The sequence below is a fragment of the Echiichthys vipera genome (genome assembly GCF_963691815.1).
Source record: "Echiichthys vipera genome assembly, chromosome: 23".
NCBI classification, from domain to species: Eukaryota; Metazoa; Chordata; class Actinopteri; order Perciformes; family Trachinidae; genus Echiichthys; species Echiichthys vipera.
This window is the reverse complement of record NC_139848.1, coordinates 10,396,155-10,415,107: the sequence shown is the minus strand read 5'-3', so window position 1 is coordinate 10,415,107 and position 18,953 is coordinate 10,396,155. Positions and strand designations below refer to the sequence as shown.

The 18,953-nt window shown below is 44.1% G+C and overlaps 2 protein-coding genes across 2 annotated transcripts in view; one reads left to right on the top strand and one right to left on the bottom strand.

Moving 5' to 3' along the window:
* The window catches only part of LOC310964850 (transmembrane protein 163a), a gene marked incomplete at its 5' end in the record, with an annotated part of 21,700 nt that extends 14,377 nt beyond the window's left edge, over positions 1 to 7,323 (top strand). Inside the window, 3 exons of the mRNA XM_083938144.1 lie at positions 5,090 to 5,201; positions 5,624 to 5,765; positions 7,194 to 7,323. Of these exons, the coding sequence (XP_083794270.1) occupies positions 5,090 to 5,201; positions 5,624 to 5,765; positions 7,194 to 7,254 (315 nt within the window). The 3' untranslated portion in view covers positions 7,255 to 7,323. The remainder of the gene's footprint in view (positions 1 to 5,089; positions 5,202 to 5,623; positions 5,766 to 7,193) is intronic.
* A 1,264-nt stretch (positions 7,324 to 8,587) lies between these two features.
* mgat5 (alpha-1,6-mannosylglycoprotein 6-beta-N-acetylglucosaminyltransferase) overlaps positions 8,588 to 18,953 on the bottom strand; it is an 86,677-nt gene continuing 76,311 nt past the window's right edge. The window contains exons 13-17 of the mRNA XM_083938301.1: positions 15,809 to 15,955; positions 15,604 to 15,720; positions 14,311 to 14,385; positions 12,724 to 12,881; positions 8,588 to 12,410 (exon numbers count right to left, since the gene is read on the bottom strand). Of these exons, the coding sequence (XP_083794427.1) occupies positions 12,212 to 12,410; positions 12,724 to 12,881; positions 14,311 to 14,385; positions 15,604 to 15,720; positions 15,809 to 15,955 (696 nt within the window). The 3' untranslated portion in view covers positions 8,588 to 12,211. The remainder of the gene's footprint in view (positions 12,411 to 12,723; positions 12,882 to 14,310; positions 14,386 to 15,603; positions 15,721 to 15,808; positions 15,956 to 18,953) is intronic.

The window sequence follows — 18,953 nt, the reverse complement described above, 5'->3', positions numbered from 1 at the left end:
CAGGAAACGTCTCTGTGGCGACTGGGATGCAGGGGTTAGAATTTGAGTCACGCTTGAGATGCATGAGGATTTTGGATTACAGCATCGACCATATGGGACAGATTATGTTATCCATTTAGCCCCGGACACATTTACATTCCGCAGGACACTGTGGCAGCTGTAATATTGTCAGCTGAGCAGTCAAACAGGATCACTTAGCTGTTTTGTCAATCTCACTGGAGTCAGGCTGCGGAATTTAAGCCAGAACTTTGGTATATAATCAGATTTTTGGGAGGAATTTGAGGCTATTTTTAAAGCCTGGCCAGATAGTCACAACCACTTTGTCCACCCAGGACTCGTCTGCTCTCCCGGCTGTAATACCACCAGTCTGCCAGGACGAGGATTTCTCCCAGAATCCCTCCAAAAAAAGAAGCTCTGTTGACGTTGTGCCTGTATCTAATAATATCTACTCAAAATCTGGACGTACTTCTAAGCATCCAAGACAAACAACATGCAGGCCGTTATTTTCCTGATTTGCATCAGCAGCTGACTGGCTGATTCCTCCCCTGTCCTGCCGTTTGAACTGTCAGTACATTTGATAAGACAGCTTTCACGTGGTGCTGGTCACTGGATGGTTGGCGCTTCAGGCCAGACTGAGGCCAAGCAATAAAGAGGAGCAGCACTTCGTGTCGCTACTGAACAGATGGGAAGTTTCGGCTGTGGAAAATCACAAATCAAGCCCGGATGATTTGGTTTTAATTTCATTTAGTGTCTCGAGGCTGCCGTGATGCATTAGGGTATCTTGTTAAACGGCTATATTGCTATAGATTCATCATTGACTGTCACAGTGTTTTTCATATTTAGTTGCAGATAAGCAGATTAAGCACAATGGGGACAAGTTGTGAAGATGCGTATTTGCTCTTGTGCAGTCGTCTGCTACACGTTGCTTTGACCTGCTATTAGTGTGAATAAATATTTGTAAATTTGAAACATAAAGGTACATAAAGTCCTTGATTTCTCCACAAGTCGACTTCATTATAAAAACAGCAGTGTATATGCAACAATCATATTTAAAGTTTGGATCAAAAATACATCCTTATTTAGGTATTTATAAGGATTTAAACACTAAAACACGCAGCGCAAAGTGGTACAAAGTGGTGTAAAGCGGAGGGGCTTCAGACCAACGCAGTTGTCATCTTCATGCCCAGCGCCCACATTGTGTCGGTAGCAAATGTCGGTCTTAAATTGAGGTGTGGTCAGGTACTAACTAGCAAAAGTGTAGTTAGACGTGCCCTAAATACACTTGCACCACAGATCGTCTAAACAGGGTCCTGTAGCTGCTCCATCACGACTGCGTGGGTGTGGTTTGATCATTAAAGCGGGGTTGATGTTCATCCCAAGACAAACTGGACTGAAAACAAGACAAATGACTGTGCAGCAGCTTTAATTGGTTTCCACAAAAACATGATTTTCAGCCTCTTACATTAGATAATGTTTGTTTGTGTTTTTCCATTAACATTGTGCGTGTGTATGTGTTATGTTACAGTAGTGTTGCTGCTGCTGAACGAAGAATGTCACAAATCTCAGGTGTGAAGACTCAGGAGCTTTCACACTTCCTAAAAATAGTTTTATTACCCCGTTGCCAGGCAATAGTCTGAAGGTAATAACGACGATGATGATGCGTAAATGTGGGAACATTACTGTACCCTTTGGTGAGGTGAATTGCTGTTGAGACATTATTCACCGCTTCTTTCCACTTTAGCTCTATGATCTAAGTCACACTGGTGTAGTTCTGAAAATAAGAGAAGAACTGTCGCTGTCTGTTTTAGCCTCAAACGCATATCTACTGTACAATACCAGAGCTGTTTTTATACGCTGCGTGACGTCATCTAACAACTCTCAAAGGAGCTAATAGCAGAATGCAGGATATTAAAGCTAAACATATATTTATATATAAGACCACAGCATGCTGCAAGTAAAATTATTATCCTATAAAAGTAAAGGTAAGCACACATTAAAGGTTAAAATCACATTCCCAGGTTGCCTGGTGGCTCAGGGGTAGAGCAGGCGCCCTGTATACAGAGGCTGTTTTTATTTTTGCATCGTTTTTAGTTATGTGTAAGTTTTTGATCATTTGGTGTCTCTTTTTAGTCATTAAGCATCTATTTGTGGTCATTTTGTGTCTCTTTTAAGTCATTAAGCATCTATATGTGGTCATTTTGTGTCTCTTTTAAGTCATTAAGCATCTATTTGTGGTCATTTTGTGTCTCTTTTTAGTCATTAAGCATCTATTTGTGGTCATTTGGTGTCTCTTTTTAGTCATTCAGCATCTATTTGTGGTCATTTTGTGTCTCTTTTCAGGCTTTAGGCATCTCTTTGTGGCCATATTCGGTTGTTGGTAGTTGTGTATGTTTGTGTATGTTTGTGGTTATTTGCGGTCAGTTTTTTCCAACCACATTTTGTGAGTCAGGGCCCCTGACCCATTGGTCCTCTGGTCCTGTGTCTTTTCAGTAATCCATCCATGAATGTGCTTTACTTTACAAAATGTTATGCTGATGCATGCATGAGAAAAAAACAAAAAGCATAACATAATTGGGTATTTCCTACTAATTCAAAACTGTATGAATACTATTAAAGGAGTAGTGTGTGGGATATAGTGGCTTCTTGTGGTAAGGTTGAAGATTGCAACCAACTGAATGAACCTCCACCCCATTCTGCCTTTTCAAGGGTGTAGTGGAACCTGTGGTGGCCGTCAGGTAACTAAATTCATCAACATAGCTGGATGCACTTAAATCATGTTTTCACATTCTTGGATAAGCGGCAGTGGAGACATCTATCGTGATGACTTACCATGCCTTTGCAACTCTCTCAGGCTCAAATTTCAATTAGTTTTCATATCCTTTATTGATGTATCAGACCAACTGTGTTTTCCTTCTCTTCATCCGTGGCGAGGGGCAGGGGAAGCGACGGGCCTGATGGACAGCACGCAGCAAAGCATAAACAAAGGCAGACTGTGGGAGCGGCGAGGCAGACAGATTGTGTTTTTCTGAGTCGACCTGCTCTTCTGTCACACAGTCGGGTTCTACCAGACGGCTTTCTGGTGCATCACACTTTGAGTTATATATAGCTTGTGTATGCCTCACAGCCCTCCTCAACATGCAGATGCTGGAAATGAGGTTTTGTTTTCACAGCCTCCCTCTCTGCTTCCTCGGGAAATGTTCATCATAAACGCAGCCGCTTGGGTATGCAGTAGTGAGGAAGAGGAGGACAGAGACAGAGAGGGAGGGGTGGAAGAGGGTGTTTGGTGTTTGACACCTGACTGTTCCTGCTCCTCCAGTCCACTGAGCCTAATTAATGTCAGGTAGCAGCCAAAACAAAGATGGAGTCTTCATACAGGCATTTCACCACTTATCTGTGACATAACATTTAAACATTTAAACTCTCTACAGGGTTTTTTAAACGTGTTAAATTCATTTGAAGGGCTGCATTAAACATATCACCACAACGCGCTTATGAAATCTACTCACAAGCCACTGGAAACCTTTACAGATGATGGTTCATGATCATCCGACTAAAGTTTGATTTCAGTTCCTCAATCAATAGCTGGTGAACTATCTAAAACCCATTTCACCACATCCAATCACTATAAATGATACACGTGTTTACCCATAGTGACTGGCAGTTCGCTGATTCCTCATACGCACTAACCACACTAAAAAATAACATAGAAAGGGTGTATCTTAAGTCGTAAAATACTTATAATACTATTTTAAGCCTGGTTTTGCTTTGGCATGCAATGTTACATCAGAGAACACAGCAGCTGCTTAACAGTAATACTGAGTGATTTATTACCCCTAAACTGCTTGAAGGCTTTTACTGGAAAGCAGCTGCAGTAAGGAGAAAAAAATACCCATTAACTACTAGATTATCATAACCAAAAGCCTTCAATTTATTCCATAAAATTGAGATTTAATACCGTGGCAAATAATGAATAGCTGAAGGATAGTAATTATACGCACATCATGTAAGCGAGGCTATCAGAAAACAGCATCAATCGTTGTGACCTGATGACGACCCAAGTAGGACCTGTTTTCTGAAAGCCTCGCACCTGCGTGATACGCGTAACACTCTCCCTGAAAAATGAATAGCTCCCCTCTGAAAAACATGTGTCTGTATTTGTTTGGAATCGATGATTCGTCATTGTTGCTGAAGAATGTTTCCATTGAGATGTTATTTTCACAGCTGAGTCGCAGCCCTGAGTCAGGTCCGTGCGGCGTGCTTAGGTTTTTCTCTTCATCTCCTCTTGATGTCTGAGCTCGACAGAGTAGCTTTTCATGGCTCCAAGGCCGTAGTGCAATATTAATGCTGCCGCAGAGGCACTGAGTGCTCTGCAGCTCCCTTTCTCTTTTCTCTCCCTCCCGTTCCTTTGTGCATTTACATTTAAGCATTTAGCTGACCCTCTCTCCAGTTAGACTCACAACAGGTGCAAAGAAAGTGATCTTGATTTTTTTTTTTAAACCAAAAGGACAGCTCAGGAAAGGACAGAGCATTTGATGAGACAGAGATAATTGCGGGATGGGTAATTTGATAATAATGGTACAAATTGAAATGCTATAAAAGCGAATAAACTACTTTAGTACCTTATGTTTGACTGTTTTCAACGTTTGCAACTTTATAGGAACATATTAGCTGTAAGTCAAAATATAGATTAACTTTTTCTTTTTTCTCCACAAATAAAAAAATATATGTCCAAAGAAGCTAGAAGGTATTTTTTCATCCCTGAGGAGTGTCTGCTAAGGCTGCAGGTGGCCTTTAAATCCTCCACCAATCAGAAGGTTACGTCGGCACGTACATAGCCTGAGAGCCCAAACCCAGTCCTAATGACCTAAATGAATACAAACAATATTTTTTATCAACTCTCATTTGGATTTTAGCCAGTTAGACAGAAAACAATAGTACAATGTAACTTTTTTTTGTGTGGATCAACCAGTGGTGCACTTTGGGAGAGGACCTAGGATAAAACCCTGAGGGACACCAGTGAAGACAGAGCAGATCATAAAATAGAAACCATGACTCCCACTTTCTCTCTTTTCTTGTGTCCGTCTCTAAGGACGACTTCCTGTTCAGCGTGTCCATCGTCAGCGGCTTGCTGTGCATCGCCCTGGCTGTGATCAAGTTTATGCTCGGCAAAGTGCTCACAAGCCGGGCTCTCATTACTGACGGTAAGTGCACACACACATGCACCTCTGTCAGTCCGTCCACTCATATATGAAGGGTTTTCTACTCATGAAGTGCAGTCATTTCCTAGTAACGGCATCACAGTGTGACGTGTTATTTGTATTACAGCACAAACCTGCTCACATGTTTGTAAAACACTCATGGAGAGGGAGACACTCGTGGTCATTGAAACAGGCCAGGTGCATTTGACAAGATGACCTTTGAATATCTGACAGATATTAGAGGCATTTCAAGAATCTGTCACGCCAACAGACTTCGTATACCGTTCGAGGCAGCAGCAGTCATTATCACATGTCCGCTGGACCATTAGCAGGTGTCCGAGGGAAACACCGCAAGGGCTGAATTCCAACACTGACCATACAAAAACCCTAATGAGCTGACTTTTCTTCTCTCTCTCTCTTTCCAGGATTCAACTCCCTGGTGGGGGGAGTCATGGGCTTCTCCATCCTCATCAGTGCCGAAGTGTTCAAGCATGAACCCCAGGTGTGGTACCTGGATGGGACAATAGGCGTCCTCATAGGTCTCGTCATCCTCGCCTACGGAGTCAAGTAAGTGACTAGTTATCAGAGGGGAAGCTTACAGATTGTTGAGTAGTTATTTGGATAACAGTCAACAATATGTACAGTTTACTGTTCGTCAATCTGAATGTATGAATATTAAATGTGGAGTCCTGCAAGGGTCCATATTGGGCCATGATAATTTTCTTCATATTAACCCCTCGACTGGCTGCCCCCTTTTTCTAGAGGGTGGAGGAGAGGGGTTAACAGTAGATGCCACATTAAAGTTGTTTACATCATCTGAAAGCTGAAAACCTGAAGATTAATTTGAGATACTCGTCAGCACTGTATGTCAAGGTTTTCCATTCATAAATATGTAATGTAATAAAAATGTTTAATTGGTGAAAGTGCATCAGGCCGTAGTAAATTAGGATTTAAGTTTACGAAGGCCATTCTAATGCTCACACATCTTTGGAGTGGCACATTTGTTACACAGATTACCACATTAAGACGCCACCATCTGTAGGATGTAGAAAAATCCATGCTGTGATTTGGGTTTAAAACCGTTTGACATTTGGAGATTTCTGCAAGATTATTATTAGTCAGCATTATTCAGTGATTAGACGGCGAGCACTTGTGTTGTGTAAACTGCCCCGGGAACCCTTTTATCGTCAATGTAAGTTGCAAAGCCATCCGTCCTCTGAGTGCCCTCGGCTGCTCTTGTTTGTGGTTGTAAAGTTTCACGAGGCTGTGCTCATCCTCGAGGTCTCACGTCAATGAAACGGCTGCAATGGGGACGAACTTCATCCCACATGAATACAGTCGAATCCACAAGAGCCTCAGCTCTCCAGTCAGACCCAATTTATGCAATTCATGACTGTTTATGCAGAAATATTCAAACACACCACTTGATAATAGGACAATGGTTATTGCCCAAACTGCATGGGATAATCATAAAGTGGGTATGTCTGTAAAGGGGAGACTCTCGGGTATTTTCATTCAGATATCTTGAGGTCAGAGGTCAAAGGGAAGCCCTTTGAACATGGCCACGCCCGTTTTTCCCTCGTCAAAATTTAGCGTAAGTTTGGAGCATTACTTTTTGGAGCCCCCTTCCTTGAGCTACCGGGTCATGCTAACAGTCTTTTTAATAAACTCCAGGTTCTCTAACTATGTTGTTGGTGCTTTATGTGTACGGACCCGAATCATTCTACTGCAGAGGTTTGGTGCTATTTTGAGCAGTATTAGTGGTTAAAAAATGCTGTTAATTTATGTATTTTCCTGCCTGAAACAACTATGGGGTCCAATTCGCCGGACTTACACTTTAAGGTATGAGTCTTCCAGAAATCAGGCACGTTATGCTCAAACATGCAGGCTCTCAGATGAAAAGTTTTATCTCTGATGCAGTGAGAAACCCCCTAAAACTAATCAATGCCCGCATCCACTCTCAGTTTTTTCCCTCCTCTTCTTCTCCCGCCGCAGGCTGCTGCTCGACATGGTCCCACGGATCCGACAAACCAGGAACTACGAGCGTTTTGAGTGACGGGCCGCAGAGGAAAAGAAGGAAGAGGCAAAGAGGAGGGCTTGGGAGGGGTCTGACTGACTGACTGACAGGAGAGGGATGTGGGGGGTTACAGTCCCCACGACCTCTCCACGTACGATCACATTCAATCCTCGAGGTACCAGCGGAGGCGTCAGTGTCTGTACAGTCCTCCCAAAGATTTGAACTGAGGATCCAGGTTGATGATGACAGCGCAGTTGGATACAATTATCGCCGCCGTCTAAGTGTTTTACAGTTTGGTGTACATATAATATCTTTATCTGTCTTTTAAAAGTAAAGGGAGCAGGCTGTTCTTTCATGTCTCCGTGTTTAAACAAGACAAATGTAGAGAGAAGGAGTTTAACTAACTTGAACAAGTCGTTGACTCACTTGTAGAAGAGAGACAGAGACAAGCTTGGACTGCAGCGTACAGGAGACATGGACCCAGAGAGTCCACGTCTCCTTAGGAGCGACAGATTACCGTACAGGAAAAATTGATGTACAGTACCTCAGTTACACCTCATCGCCCTGTAAAAACAGCAGTTTTTTCCCCCTCCGTGGTTCCTAGAGGCCTTTGCTAAGCTGTGCTATACAGTGTTGCAGTGTGGCAGCTGAAACTGATTGATGTAGCTGATGTAGCAGTGGAGGATTAATGGGGTTTTACCTTTTTTTTATGACCAGAGAGGATATATCAATTCAAGGCCCATTTGGCATAGAGAGGAAACACACACACACACACACACACAGGCTCAGTCACATGTGAGTTGCTGAATGCCAGCGCCAGCTTACAGGCCTGGAGGAGAGAAATCATTGTTTTTGGCACTCAGTGACGACCTCACGGCCTTAACGCGACTGATGGCGTTTGGTGGAACGTGAATGTAACAATCAGGGTGGAGCTTCAGCCGTCAGGTGTGTGATTGTCTTAGATTACAGGACGTTCATCTTTTCAAGTGTGTGTGTGTTTTGCTGCAGTGTTTGTAACTGAATGTACACACTGCGATGTGAGGCTAGTTCGTACCGCGCACAGATATCGTCACTGTGTCGATTCCCTTTTACGTTCAATAGTGGTATTTTTAAGTTATGACAACCGTCAGTTTATGAAGTTGTGTTTGTGCCTAAAATGTGTGTGAGGCCCAAATTTGACTCCAGATCTGCTCAGTATTGTATGACTTGTTGGACATGTGTGTATGAGCACACACACACACACACACACTCAAACTGTGGTACTGTAAATACTGAGTCTGTATTGCTGTGATGTGAAACAAATATTAAACCAGAGTCTGAGCCTTTTGTCACAGAAAAAAGGTTTATTTAAAAATAAAGTTATATCCCTCTTACTCGTCAAGGACTGTGAAAACAAACGAACAAATGAAAAAAACAAAAAAGAATAGTTGTCATTGCATTATTCACCTTTCGCTGCTTGGACCACAATCGTCACTGCTCTGGATGCTAACTGACAGATTCAAACAGGCTGAAAAACAAAGCTCGATACACGTTCGTATGACTGTAAGTACGTTTTTTTGAACAATGGAGACATTCGATGCTGAGGTTAACACAGACAGAACCCAAACAGCTGATAATCTGATGGACAGCATGCTTAGAATAAATAGCAGGAAGTAAATAAGGCTTTTGCTGCAACAACCACTGACCCTTACCAAAAAGAAGCTCATTCAAGTGTGCCATCAGTATACTTGCTTATCTTTAACACTAAAAATACTTTTGATGTACTTATCAGATACATGTACTTAATAAAAGTAAACTTGGCTTATACTTCTACTTAGTATGTTCATCAAGATGAATAGGAAATGTATACCTTTATAGTATAACTCGTAGTGTACGCCAAAGTTTACTTTCATGAACTAAAGAGTGAGCGAGAAGTACATTACAAGTACACTCAAAACAAGTTCACTTGTAGAATAGTTGCAGTAAAAAATAACTTAGACAAATAGTAGTTCATAAGTGGGCCAAGTAGAAGTGTACGTCATCAAATGAACTTGTATCATACGTCTTTTTGGTAAGGGGAAGGTTTACGATTGGTTTAGAGTCAGGGGTGTCAAAGTGATCCAGTAAAGGGCCGTGTGGCTGCAGGAGCACACACCTGACTCAAGCAAGAACACACCTGACATCGACTCATTCAATCACCTGGACTGTCTTCACACAGTTGATTGGTTGGAATGAAAACCTGCAGCCACACAGCCCTTTACTGGATCAGTTCGTTGCTAGTATCAACTGAACCATTCCCAACTGTGATACAAGGAAACATCTGGTTTGTATTTTTCTTACTGCCAGCAAACCCCACAGATAGAGAAGAGAGAAGTCATAGTACTGAGAGACGGACTGATGTGATGTTAGTTCGGGTCCAAACGTGGGATTTCATGACAGTATCAGAAGCCTCTGCGTGTAAATGAAAGAACACCAGCGTTGTTTCTTTCCTTCTGTGCGAGTGAAGGTGAGGTAATCAGGCATTTACGTGATTACTCGCCAGTTTGCACGTGTAGAGAGAGACTTGTTCCAATCCAGGAAAAGGGAAACCCGAATAATGCGTTTACATGGATGTTTCTGAAATCCAATTACAGCTGGAAGTGGGTAATCCACAAACATTACATGGCGAACGCTGACTGAACGCTGGTGTTACCCTCTCTTACACTTCTGTGAGTGGCCCGTCAGGATACGTGCCCAAACCTGAGCAGCTTGACCCAATCTAACAAATCACAAGGTCTGGACTGATTAAACGGGATTTAATTTCATTACATTAAAATTTGATTTTTTTTAAAAAAAACGCAATGATTTCAATTTAAGCGAACAATAAAATTGATTCAAGGGAGAAAACAACGGATCCTTTCGCCGATGTGTGGAGTTAAATTTGGGGCCCGAGGGCCGTTATCACGAGTGTGTGTGGGAGCTGTGCACCGCCGACGGGACGCGCTCGGACCGACAAGCCAGACCAAAACGTTACCATGAAAAAGGCACATCATGTTGTTTTTTTAAAAACACTAACTTGGCAGCAGATCACTGACCTTTTTTTACAAAAGGAAAACCAAAAAAACATCAAACAGTCTGAGCTGACACTGAGAAAGTACAGGTGGAGTACTGGAGCATGAATTTCAACGTGTGCGAAAACAGAGAAAGTGGGAAAAATCCGAAAAGCACAAAGTGTACGAGGCTCCTGCCGGCTTTCCCTGGGAAACGGGGCGCGTTTGTCCGCAGCTGTCCGTCTGAACCCCAGTGATGATGAGAAGACTCACTCTGCTCCTCTCAGGACTGAAGCTTTCACTGTCAAACCAACCCTCATGCATGTTTCTTTTTTGTTTTTTACCTTTTTAAGCGATAAAATATCAAAGTAGGTGGTTTTCACATCACTGCTGAGAGCTGAACAGACGCGGACAGAGCCTCCCGTCTCTCGAGCTTTGTTTTCTTTTTTTAAATTACTCTCCTTAAATAAAAAAAAATCTAGAAAAAGGGAAGAAAAAAAAAGAGACGCCCCTCCTATAAATAAAAAAACACAGATTTCCAGCAAAACAGAGATAAAGATCTGTATACAAAATAAATAAAGAAAAACTTTCAAACCCATATGGACAATATACAGTGTTACTAATGTCTTGTTAAACCTCCGCGGATAGATTACCATAGTGCATTTTTTTTTCTCCACTCACCACAAGAACTAAGAATCCGACTTTGAAATGTTTTTTTCCCTCCGCACATCTGCACGCAAATTAAAAGATGCTGGCGATTATCGAAAGAAAGAGAAGATGCGAGCTTTGTGCGTCACGGGAACGCTTCTTTGACATGTCCAGATTTCCAGCTGTTGTCTGGGAGATGAGTGTGGATCTGATTTTTTTGTTTTTTTTCTATTTTAACAACAGTTTTGCGTACATTAAGACACGGACAGACATCTCTCTGCAGGGCTGCGGTGTCTTTGGAAAACTCCTCTTTCCTCGCCTGGGCTGCGTCCAGGTGTTGCCGCGACTACTGACGACGGTCTATCATCTACGATGCAACGTCTGACGGCTCCGTACACCACAGCTTTAGCTACAGACAATGACCCTCCTGCTCCTGCGTAGTACCAGGTTGTGTGCTGAGACAGTCCAAGACACATTTGCGCCCCCTCGACTGGCCTTTTGTAGAAACACACACATTCGATCCTCCTTTTTTAAATAAAACAAGTGTGCAATTTAAAAGTGAAAGTATGAAACACCACTGGACTTTCCTACCTTTTGAAAGACTGCGGAGCTTTAAAGTCTGGTGTGTGTGTGTGTGTGTGTGTGTGTGTGTGTGTGTAAGGAAACGCTAAAACATCCAGAATTAAAAAATCTAGACATCTACGGTACATGTCCGCTCTCATCACGCTTGTCCAGAGGAGAGGAGCGTCTTGGTTACAGTGTAAAACTGGGTTCTTCTTTAGCCGCCGCCTGTTGGCCCCTGTGTATGTGTGTGTGTGTGTGTGTGTGTGTGTGTGTGTTTTGGGGGGAGGGGATTTGGGCCTTCAGTCATGGCTGTCCAGTGCAAACCTACCAAAAGAATAAAACAGTTTCAGATTGGACCAGGGGAGGTGGATGAAGGGGTTTGGAGTGGAGGGGGGCGGGCTCTCCTTGGTCCCTCACTGCCCCCGAACCTGAAGACACAACAGGCCGGCAGTCGCTGAACTGTGCAGTCTACCAAGGAGGCGGCAGCTCGTCTTGCTGCAGTCTTTAAGTCTACGATGACTCCCTTTTTTTTGTGGATTCAAGTAATTTTACAGGGCGACCGGGACTCGCGGCGCCGGATGCTCAGGTGGGCCGCTTCAGCTCGGGTGGGAAACAATAAATATGATCAACAGTCCCGTGATGAATGTTTTTTTCAGCTTCCCACAAAATCAGCTGCTCCTACTTCATTTGACGCAGCCACGCCTGATACCCCTTATCCTCTGTGGCACCGCCCCCACCGTCCCCTCCCCACACTCCCATCAGCCCGTGCGTCGGTGCTATAGGCAGGTTTTGCACAGCGCCACCTGGCCCTTCATGTAGTCGCGGCAGGGGCAGATGCGTCGCAGAGACTGGTGGGCGCCCGCGCAGCTGAACAGCAGCAGGTCCGACTGGAAGATGCAGTGGCGGCGGGTCTCGCTGTAAGCCGGGACCAGCGTGTCGGAGCTCGACTCCACCGTCTGACAGTCCACGCCGAACCTGAGACACAGACAAAAGGGTTTGAGTCAGAGTGAGGAGGAGGAGGAGAAGGAGCAGGGGGGACTGGAACAGAAAAGCTGAACACACACTCAGATGTTGGAGTCTTGACCTAATTGTTCCAGTAAACAAAGGGGCCCTCCAGTGGTGGAAAGTGGACACTGCAGTTCATTTAAAGTCATCACTATGGACAAACTTACATCGAGTTTAAAACCTGAGGTGTGCTGCCTCCTGCTGGACACTTTAGAGGAGGACAACTAGAAAAAGGAGTCATTCTTAGTAGGTGTGTCTGTGTGTGTGTGTGTGTGTGTGATACCTGGCCAGGTCTTTATCCTTGTTGAGGTGTTGGAAGAAGGAGGGCTCACAGATGAGCTGCTCCTCCTGACACACCTGCTTACAGGTGCGTCCCGGCTCGGCCAGCTTCACCTGCAGGGCGCTGAGGGGCGGCCACATCACCTGACCGTGGCAGAAGTCCTGACAACACAACACGACGTCACACAGCGGGAAACACAACGCCACCGCAGCACAGGAGAGCTTTGGAATTACAGATCTCTACGGTTGAATTTGCACGTGTTGATTGGATGTGACATCGAAGTACAACAACCATTGGTCGACTTTTAAACTGACATGTCGCCCAAACTACTATATTTATAGTCCATGTGATTGTACCTCATTAAATATATCTGCAGAGACATTTTGACTAATGGAAAATCGTTTTTTTTAAAATGTAAAATTCCATTCTGACTAGTTAAGGATATAGTAGATATCTCAAACATAATTGTGACGTAACTGTATCACCAGTCGGACGCTGTTTTCGTGGTTTTTCGTGTTGTTTTTTTTAGTGGCACCGAAGTGCGAGTAGAAGTCATTATCACACGTTTAAGAATCTACAAGTGAAATTTCCTAATCGTACATGAACATTTACAAATTAAAATTGGCAAACTAAAGTGACCTTGCTGAGATGGGCGACAGGTGGTGGTTTACATGAAAAATGTAAATAAAGAAGACTTTACGGTATATTTTGAAACAGTTAAAGCATGTTATCTTATTGTGAAGGACTGAAGTATGGTCCCTAATGTTTCGACAACATTGATGTCAATGTGGACGACCAGCAGCTCCCAGTGTTTACGGCGAGGAGGTCGGGGTGTCCGCCTTAGTGTTAGCGTCCTTTTGACCACTTTCGTAAACACAAAGATAAATTAGGCCGTTAAAATGATATTTGGTTACAAAGATAAGAAGTTAGACAGAAAGTTTGATAGAATTTAGCCAAAAATGGTCCGACACGGATCCGTTAGTAGGAAAATCATTTTCTGATATTATATTCTTACTAGTTACGACTCCAAGCTGACATATTCATAATTTGCTTTTGACCAGTCAAAGTTGAATTTTAGACATCTAAAATTCCATTTGAATGATCTTTAATGTGAGACGATGAACATCTCTAGTTACAATTGAGTTGTTCAGCAATTGACATATCCACAATATATCATTCATTAGAATTAGATGCTATTTAGAATTATATCAAAAACTTAATATAGATATCTGAGTTTGAATAGAAGTCAATGGTAAAAGTTGTCTAGTTGTAGTAAAGCTACAGATATCTACAGATCCACTGGTAAGAAATAAATTGCTGATATCAAGAATGGACCTTTTGACTCGTGAGGAATGACTTGTTTATCTTTAATTAAAATAACCACTGATCCAAAGGACATTATGGATATGTCAAAAAGCAGTTGTTTGATATCTACAGTTGTGCTTAAATGCTAAAAGTGCCTGAGAGTCTTCAGAAGAAATTTCGTTCTCATTCAGCTTTAATTGAGTCTCAGAAGACCCGGCTTGGGATAGTGTTTGTATTCTGGTCATGAGCGTGTCTGTGTAGAGCTGATGCATCTGCAGGCGGTACCTGGTTCTCGATGAAGGCGTTGACTCTCTGCAGCATCCCCTCGCAGGTGAACTCATAGGGCAGGTAGGGCTCGATCTGACCACACAGACACAGAAGAGTCAGAGAAGATCCTCTGGTGGGAAGGTCATACACTTGACCTTTTCTTACCCCTGTGTGTGTGTGTGTGTGTGTGTGTGTGTGTGTGTGTGTGTGTGTGTGTGTGTGTGTGTGTGTGTGTGTGTGTGTGTGTGTGTGTGTGTGTGTGTGTGTGTGTGTGTGTGTGTGTGTGTGTGTGTGTGTGTGTGTGTGTGTGTGTGTGTGCTCAGCCTGGTGAAATATGAGCCCTGTCTGCCCTTTGTACCACTGTCTTTTGAGTCCGATCCACTGATATTCAGACTTCAAACAGGAGGACCAACAACAGAAACCTTTGTTGGGGCTCTAAGTCGCACACTGCTTTCTCCGTGCGTGTGTGTGTTTGTGTGTTTGTGTGTGTGTGTGTGTGGGGAGGCCAGAGACCAGCCGGAGCCTGGTAGGCTGCAGCTCGCCACGGATCACGAAGCATATGAGGCTCCACAGGCTCGTCCAGTGTACAAAGCCTTTGTTTTTTCCGACTCCCTCGGCAGGAGCTGAGCACAACACGAGGTCCCTGTTTAAATATGCATGGGCCTGGACGTGAAGACGGAACAGGATACCCCCTCTTATTCCCCGAGAGCATTCACTCACCCTGTGTCCCGGGACGGGTTTCCATCCCAGCTCAGGGTGTCCAGTTCACATCATCGATTAACCGCTTCCGTCACTAACACTTCCTAGTTCTCATGTGATAGGAGCTGCATCTTTTTCATGTTTCGCTGCTTCATGACATTTAATAGACCACAGAATGGAGTCAGTCATTAGCTGCAGCTCCAGTTTAGTATGTGCATGTTTGTACAGTATGGAAATATATATGTGGACAGCCACTACCTAACATTAATTATGTGTGCGATTGTTATTACTATTCCCATCCCTTTATCTACTACTTTTTTTCTGACGTAGTGTTCTTCTTCACGTCTAAATTTACAGGCTTTCGCTTTGCATCAGACTCATTGCATGAGCTAGAACAGAATCGGTGATTGCGATCATGAGTTGCCACCCTACAGTACGTTGCATTGAGAATAACAGGACATGAGGATGAAAGAAACGACAGCAGAACTCGTACTGCTTGATAGAATCTTTAACACTTTCTTAACCCAGAAACTGTGTCATAATTACGAGACACTCATCTGTTTGGGAATGTGTTCTTACGGCATCGTTTTTCTACATCACTGCCGTGTTTACCTTCTGGCTGAGGATGGAGCGGATGGCTCTCTCCACCTCGGCAGAGTTCTCGATATCCACCGTCCACACGTGGGGTTGACCGATGTACACCTCCGCGTACGGGTGTTGAGAGGTCAGCTGTAGACAAACCAGAGTATTTGGAGGTTAAAAGTCATATCTAGAGCAGGAGAGTGAGTGTGTCCCTATAGATCTGCCCTCCTCTCACCTCTCTCAGCGTGGGTTTGCCCTTAAAAAAGTCGGTGTTCTTGCTGCTCTTCGGGGGGTTGAACTTGGGGTTGAGGAAAGCGCAGCCGTTGGCGATGGCCTCCAGGGGGGCGGGGCCCTCGTAGGGGAAGGACAGACCCACGAACAACTGCGGCAAAGGGGAAGATAATACAAAATTTAGCCTCCGCATGAATTGAATCTTTGTACATTTGCGCTAACAGTGCTGCGAACGTAAACCAAGTCAAGAGACAACTTAGTCTGTAACACCGAGGGCAAGAAGGAGGCGGCACATGGGAGTTAGTGACATAACCAGAATAACAAAGAAGACGGGGGGGTAGAAAAGTTCCACAGCCGTGTGGAGTTTCTGTTGTTTGCTGATAGCAGCAGTTAGCCCTCGTTGTAACAAACCTCCCGTGTTATCAGCACAAAATACAGTCCAGGCAGCAACTTTTTTTTTTTGTAACACGAGTGGAAAAACAAGCCGGATAATATGAGGCCAGTGCTCTAATGGTTATTCCTCCCAAAGGCCACTAGACGTCTGGTGACGAGGGAGCACTGAGGACATTTTGCAAATGGAAACGCTGCTGCTGCTGAGTAGCCCGATGAGAATACAGTACAGTCGTGAAGATGCTTAAAATAGGACCACTTTAAACCAATATTTATACACCACCTGAGAGACGTCTCAGAGCGTGATGTGACCTATTTTAGTTGAGTGCCACACTAATGTCTGCTGATTAAAGGATATTCAATGCTTAATGCAATTTTCTTCAGGTCTGTCTTAAAAAAAACACTCAGCTCCATGAACCTTGAACGTGTTGCTGCTTGCCATACTCATCATCTCTCGTGTTCACACTGGCAATTAGAGGACGCGTGTTCTGCTCATTTTCAGGTTCACACTTATCACATATCTGCGCTATTGGCGTCTCTGCACCGTCATTGCAGCCGGGGAGTGACTGTAACAGCGTTGTAGCTGCACTTTCTACCTATATATAGTATAGTTGTGACATCGCAACCTTACAAAAGTCCTGACGGCTCGTTTAAAGGCACAGTTTCTGAATAAGGGCTGAGTGCAATTCTCTGTGGATTGAATTTTGATACTTTCACAGTATTTTACGGCTCCTCGACCTGCTATAATAATCAAATAGAAGTGGTGGTGGACAAAAGTCACAGTCCTCCTTCTGTGCTATTCCAACTCTCTGTCTCATCTTTGCACTGAAACAGTGTCTGGGGGAATCACGAAAAGGGGATTTTGTAGTACAAAGACTTTAACTGTGGGGGGTACTCTCTTGATTTGAGACTGCTGAAGGCTTGAAGTAGCTCATATTATAATTCCGCTGTGGCTTGGTCCCTCTACAGTGTAAAAATGCCAGGAAGGGAGGAAAAGATATAGCAAGAAAACTCTTAATGCAAATGAAACCATGGGGAAATTATTCACAAGACATTTTTGTTTTACAGATTTTTTGGCAGTTTTCTAGCCTTTTGTCTACAGAGGACAGACAGGAAATGGGGTGAGAGAGAGAGGGGGAGACATGCAGCATGGGGCCGCAGGTTGGAGTTGAACCCGCGGCCGCTGCCTCGAGGACCTTCAGCCTCTTTACATGGGGAGACTGCTCTGACCACTGTGCCACCAGCCGCCCCTCAAAAGACATTTAAAAGACAAGCTCTCTGATGCATAATGCTTCATGTCTGTGCTGACAGCAGCAATATACTTGAAGGTAAATACTGCACGCCAAAAAAGAACAAGAGGGGGGTTCTTTAACAAGTTCACTCCTCCTGGATGGGATGAGCAAATATTTGCGAGGCGGCAGCAGCAGCAGCAGCGTGCAGAAGCAGCTCTTCCACAGAAAAAGAAAGCAGAGGGAAGGGGGGAGGTGGGGGTGGTGGCAAAAGGCTCATTTACTGGAGAACCAGAGCTGGCTGCCTACAATGCCTGGTCTGTGTGTGCTTGTATCAGCCAGTGTGCGTGTGTGTGTGTGTGTGTGTGTGTGTGTGTGTGTGTGTGTGTGTGCGCGTGTGTGTGTGTGTGCCTGACATTTTCTTGAACACACAATGCAGTGCTGTAACATGTCTGTCTGGTATGTACAAAGCTCCTCTGACTCTCAAGTGGAAAAAAATGTCAGTGGTTAACACCTGAGTTAATGCCGGACTTCTGCCAGCAGGTGGCAGCAAAGCACACTCCATCTCGCGTGTGTGTGCATGAATAGAAAAGCACCACAATGCTGAGAAAACAGTCGGCCTGCATTTATAGGGAGCGAGACAGAGGGGGGAGCGAGACAGAGGGGGGACCAAGCAGCGATGGCGTAGAAACGAATGAATGCTGCATCTCTCTGTGCTTCTGTTATAGATTCTGAGTCTTACCTGAACGTGTGCGTTAGTGCAGTTTTGTGTATTCATGTGCACTGCGATGCTTAGTGCTCTACACGAAGGACGTTCTGCTCCACATCAGAGCTCTTCTATTGATTGGTTTAAATGGACGGCCTTCGTGGGCACCCGATGCCAATGGTGCTTAAATACTTCGATTTAACAGTGTTTTGCTTACATCATACAACTTTCCGATCATACACTAGCCCAGTTCTGCTCTCAGATACGTTACATGATGCTTAACTAAGAGCTACATCTAAAGAAACTCAGTAACCCGCCGAAAAAAAGGCGACAAACGTACAGATCCCATCATGACACACGCTGATGACGATTCCACCCAAAGAGGAGTCCCCGTTGTCTATACCTTTAGAACTAGTTCACACTGTAAATGTAAGTTTACGAGCAACAAACTACAGGTCAAATTACACGAGAACTGGCTCAGACACAAGGCGTTTGGAGCCCCCGCGGCTCCGCGTCGGCCCGGGCCACATCGTCTAAAACATGAGTGGGTTTAATGACCCAGAGAGTTAATTAGTTTGTTCTTGTTTGTTTTCTAATTCCCCCAGCTGCCCTGGGATGTTTGTCTTCTACCAAGAATATGATGTGACTCATACCAAGACGGAGAAAGTCTTCCTTCTCTTAAGGCCTAGTCCACAGGTGCACATGTCGTTTTTTTTAGAAACATATTTCCAGTGAAAGATTTCCTTCTTCTTCTTTGCGGGATAGGCCAAAAGGGCTCTAGGGTTAGGCTAATATCGGCCCGTGTTTGTCCGCGTGTGGAGGAG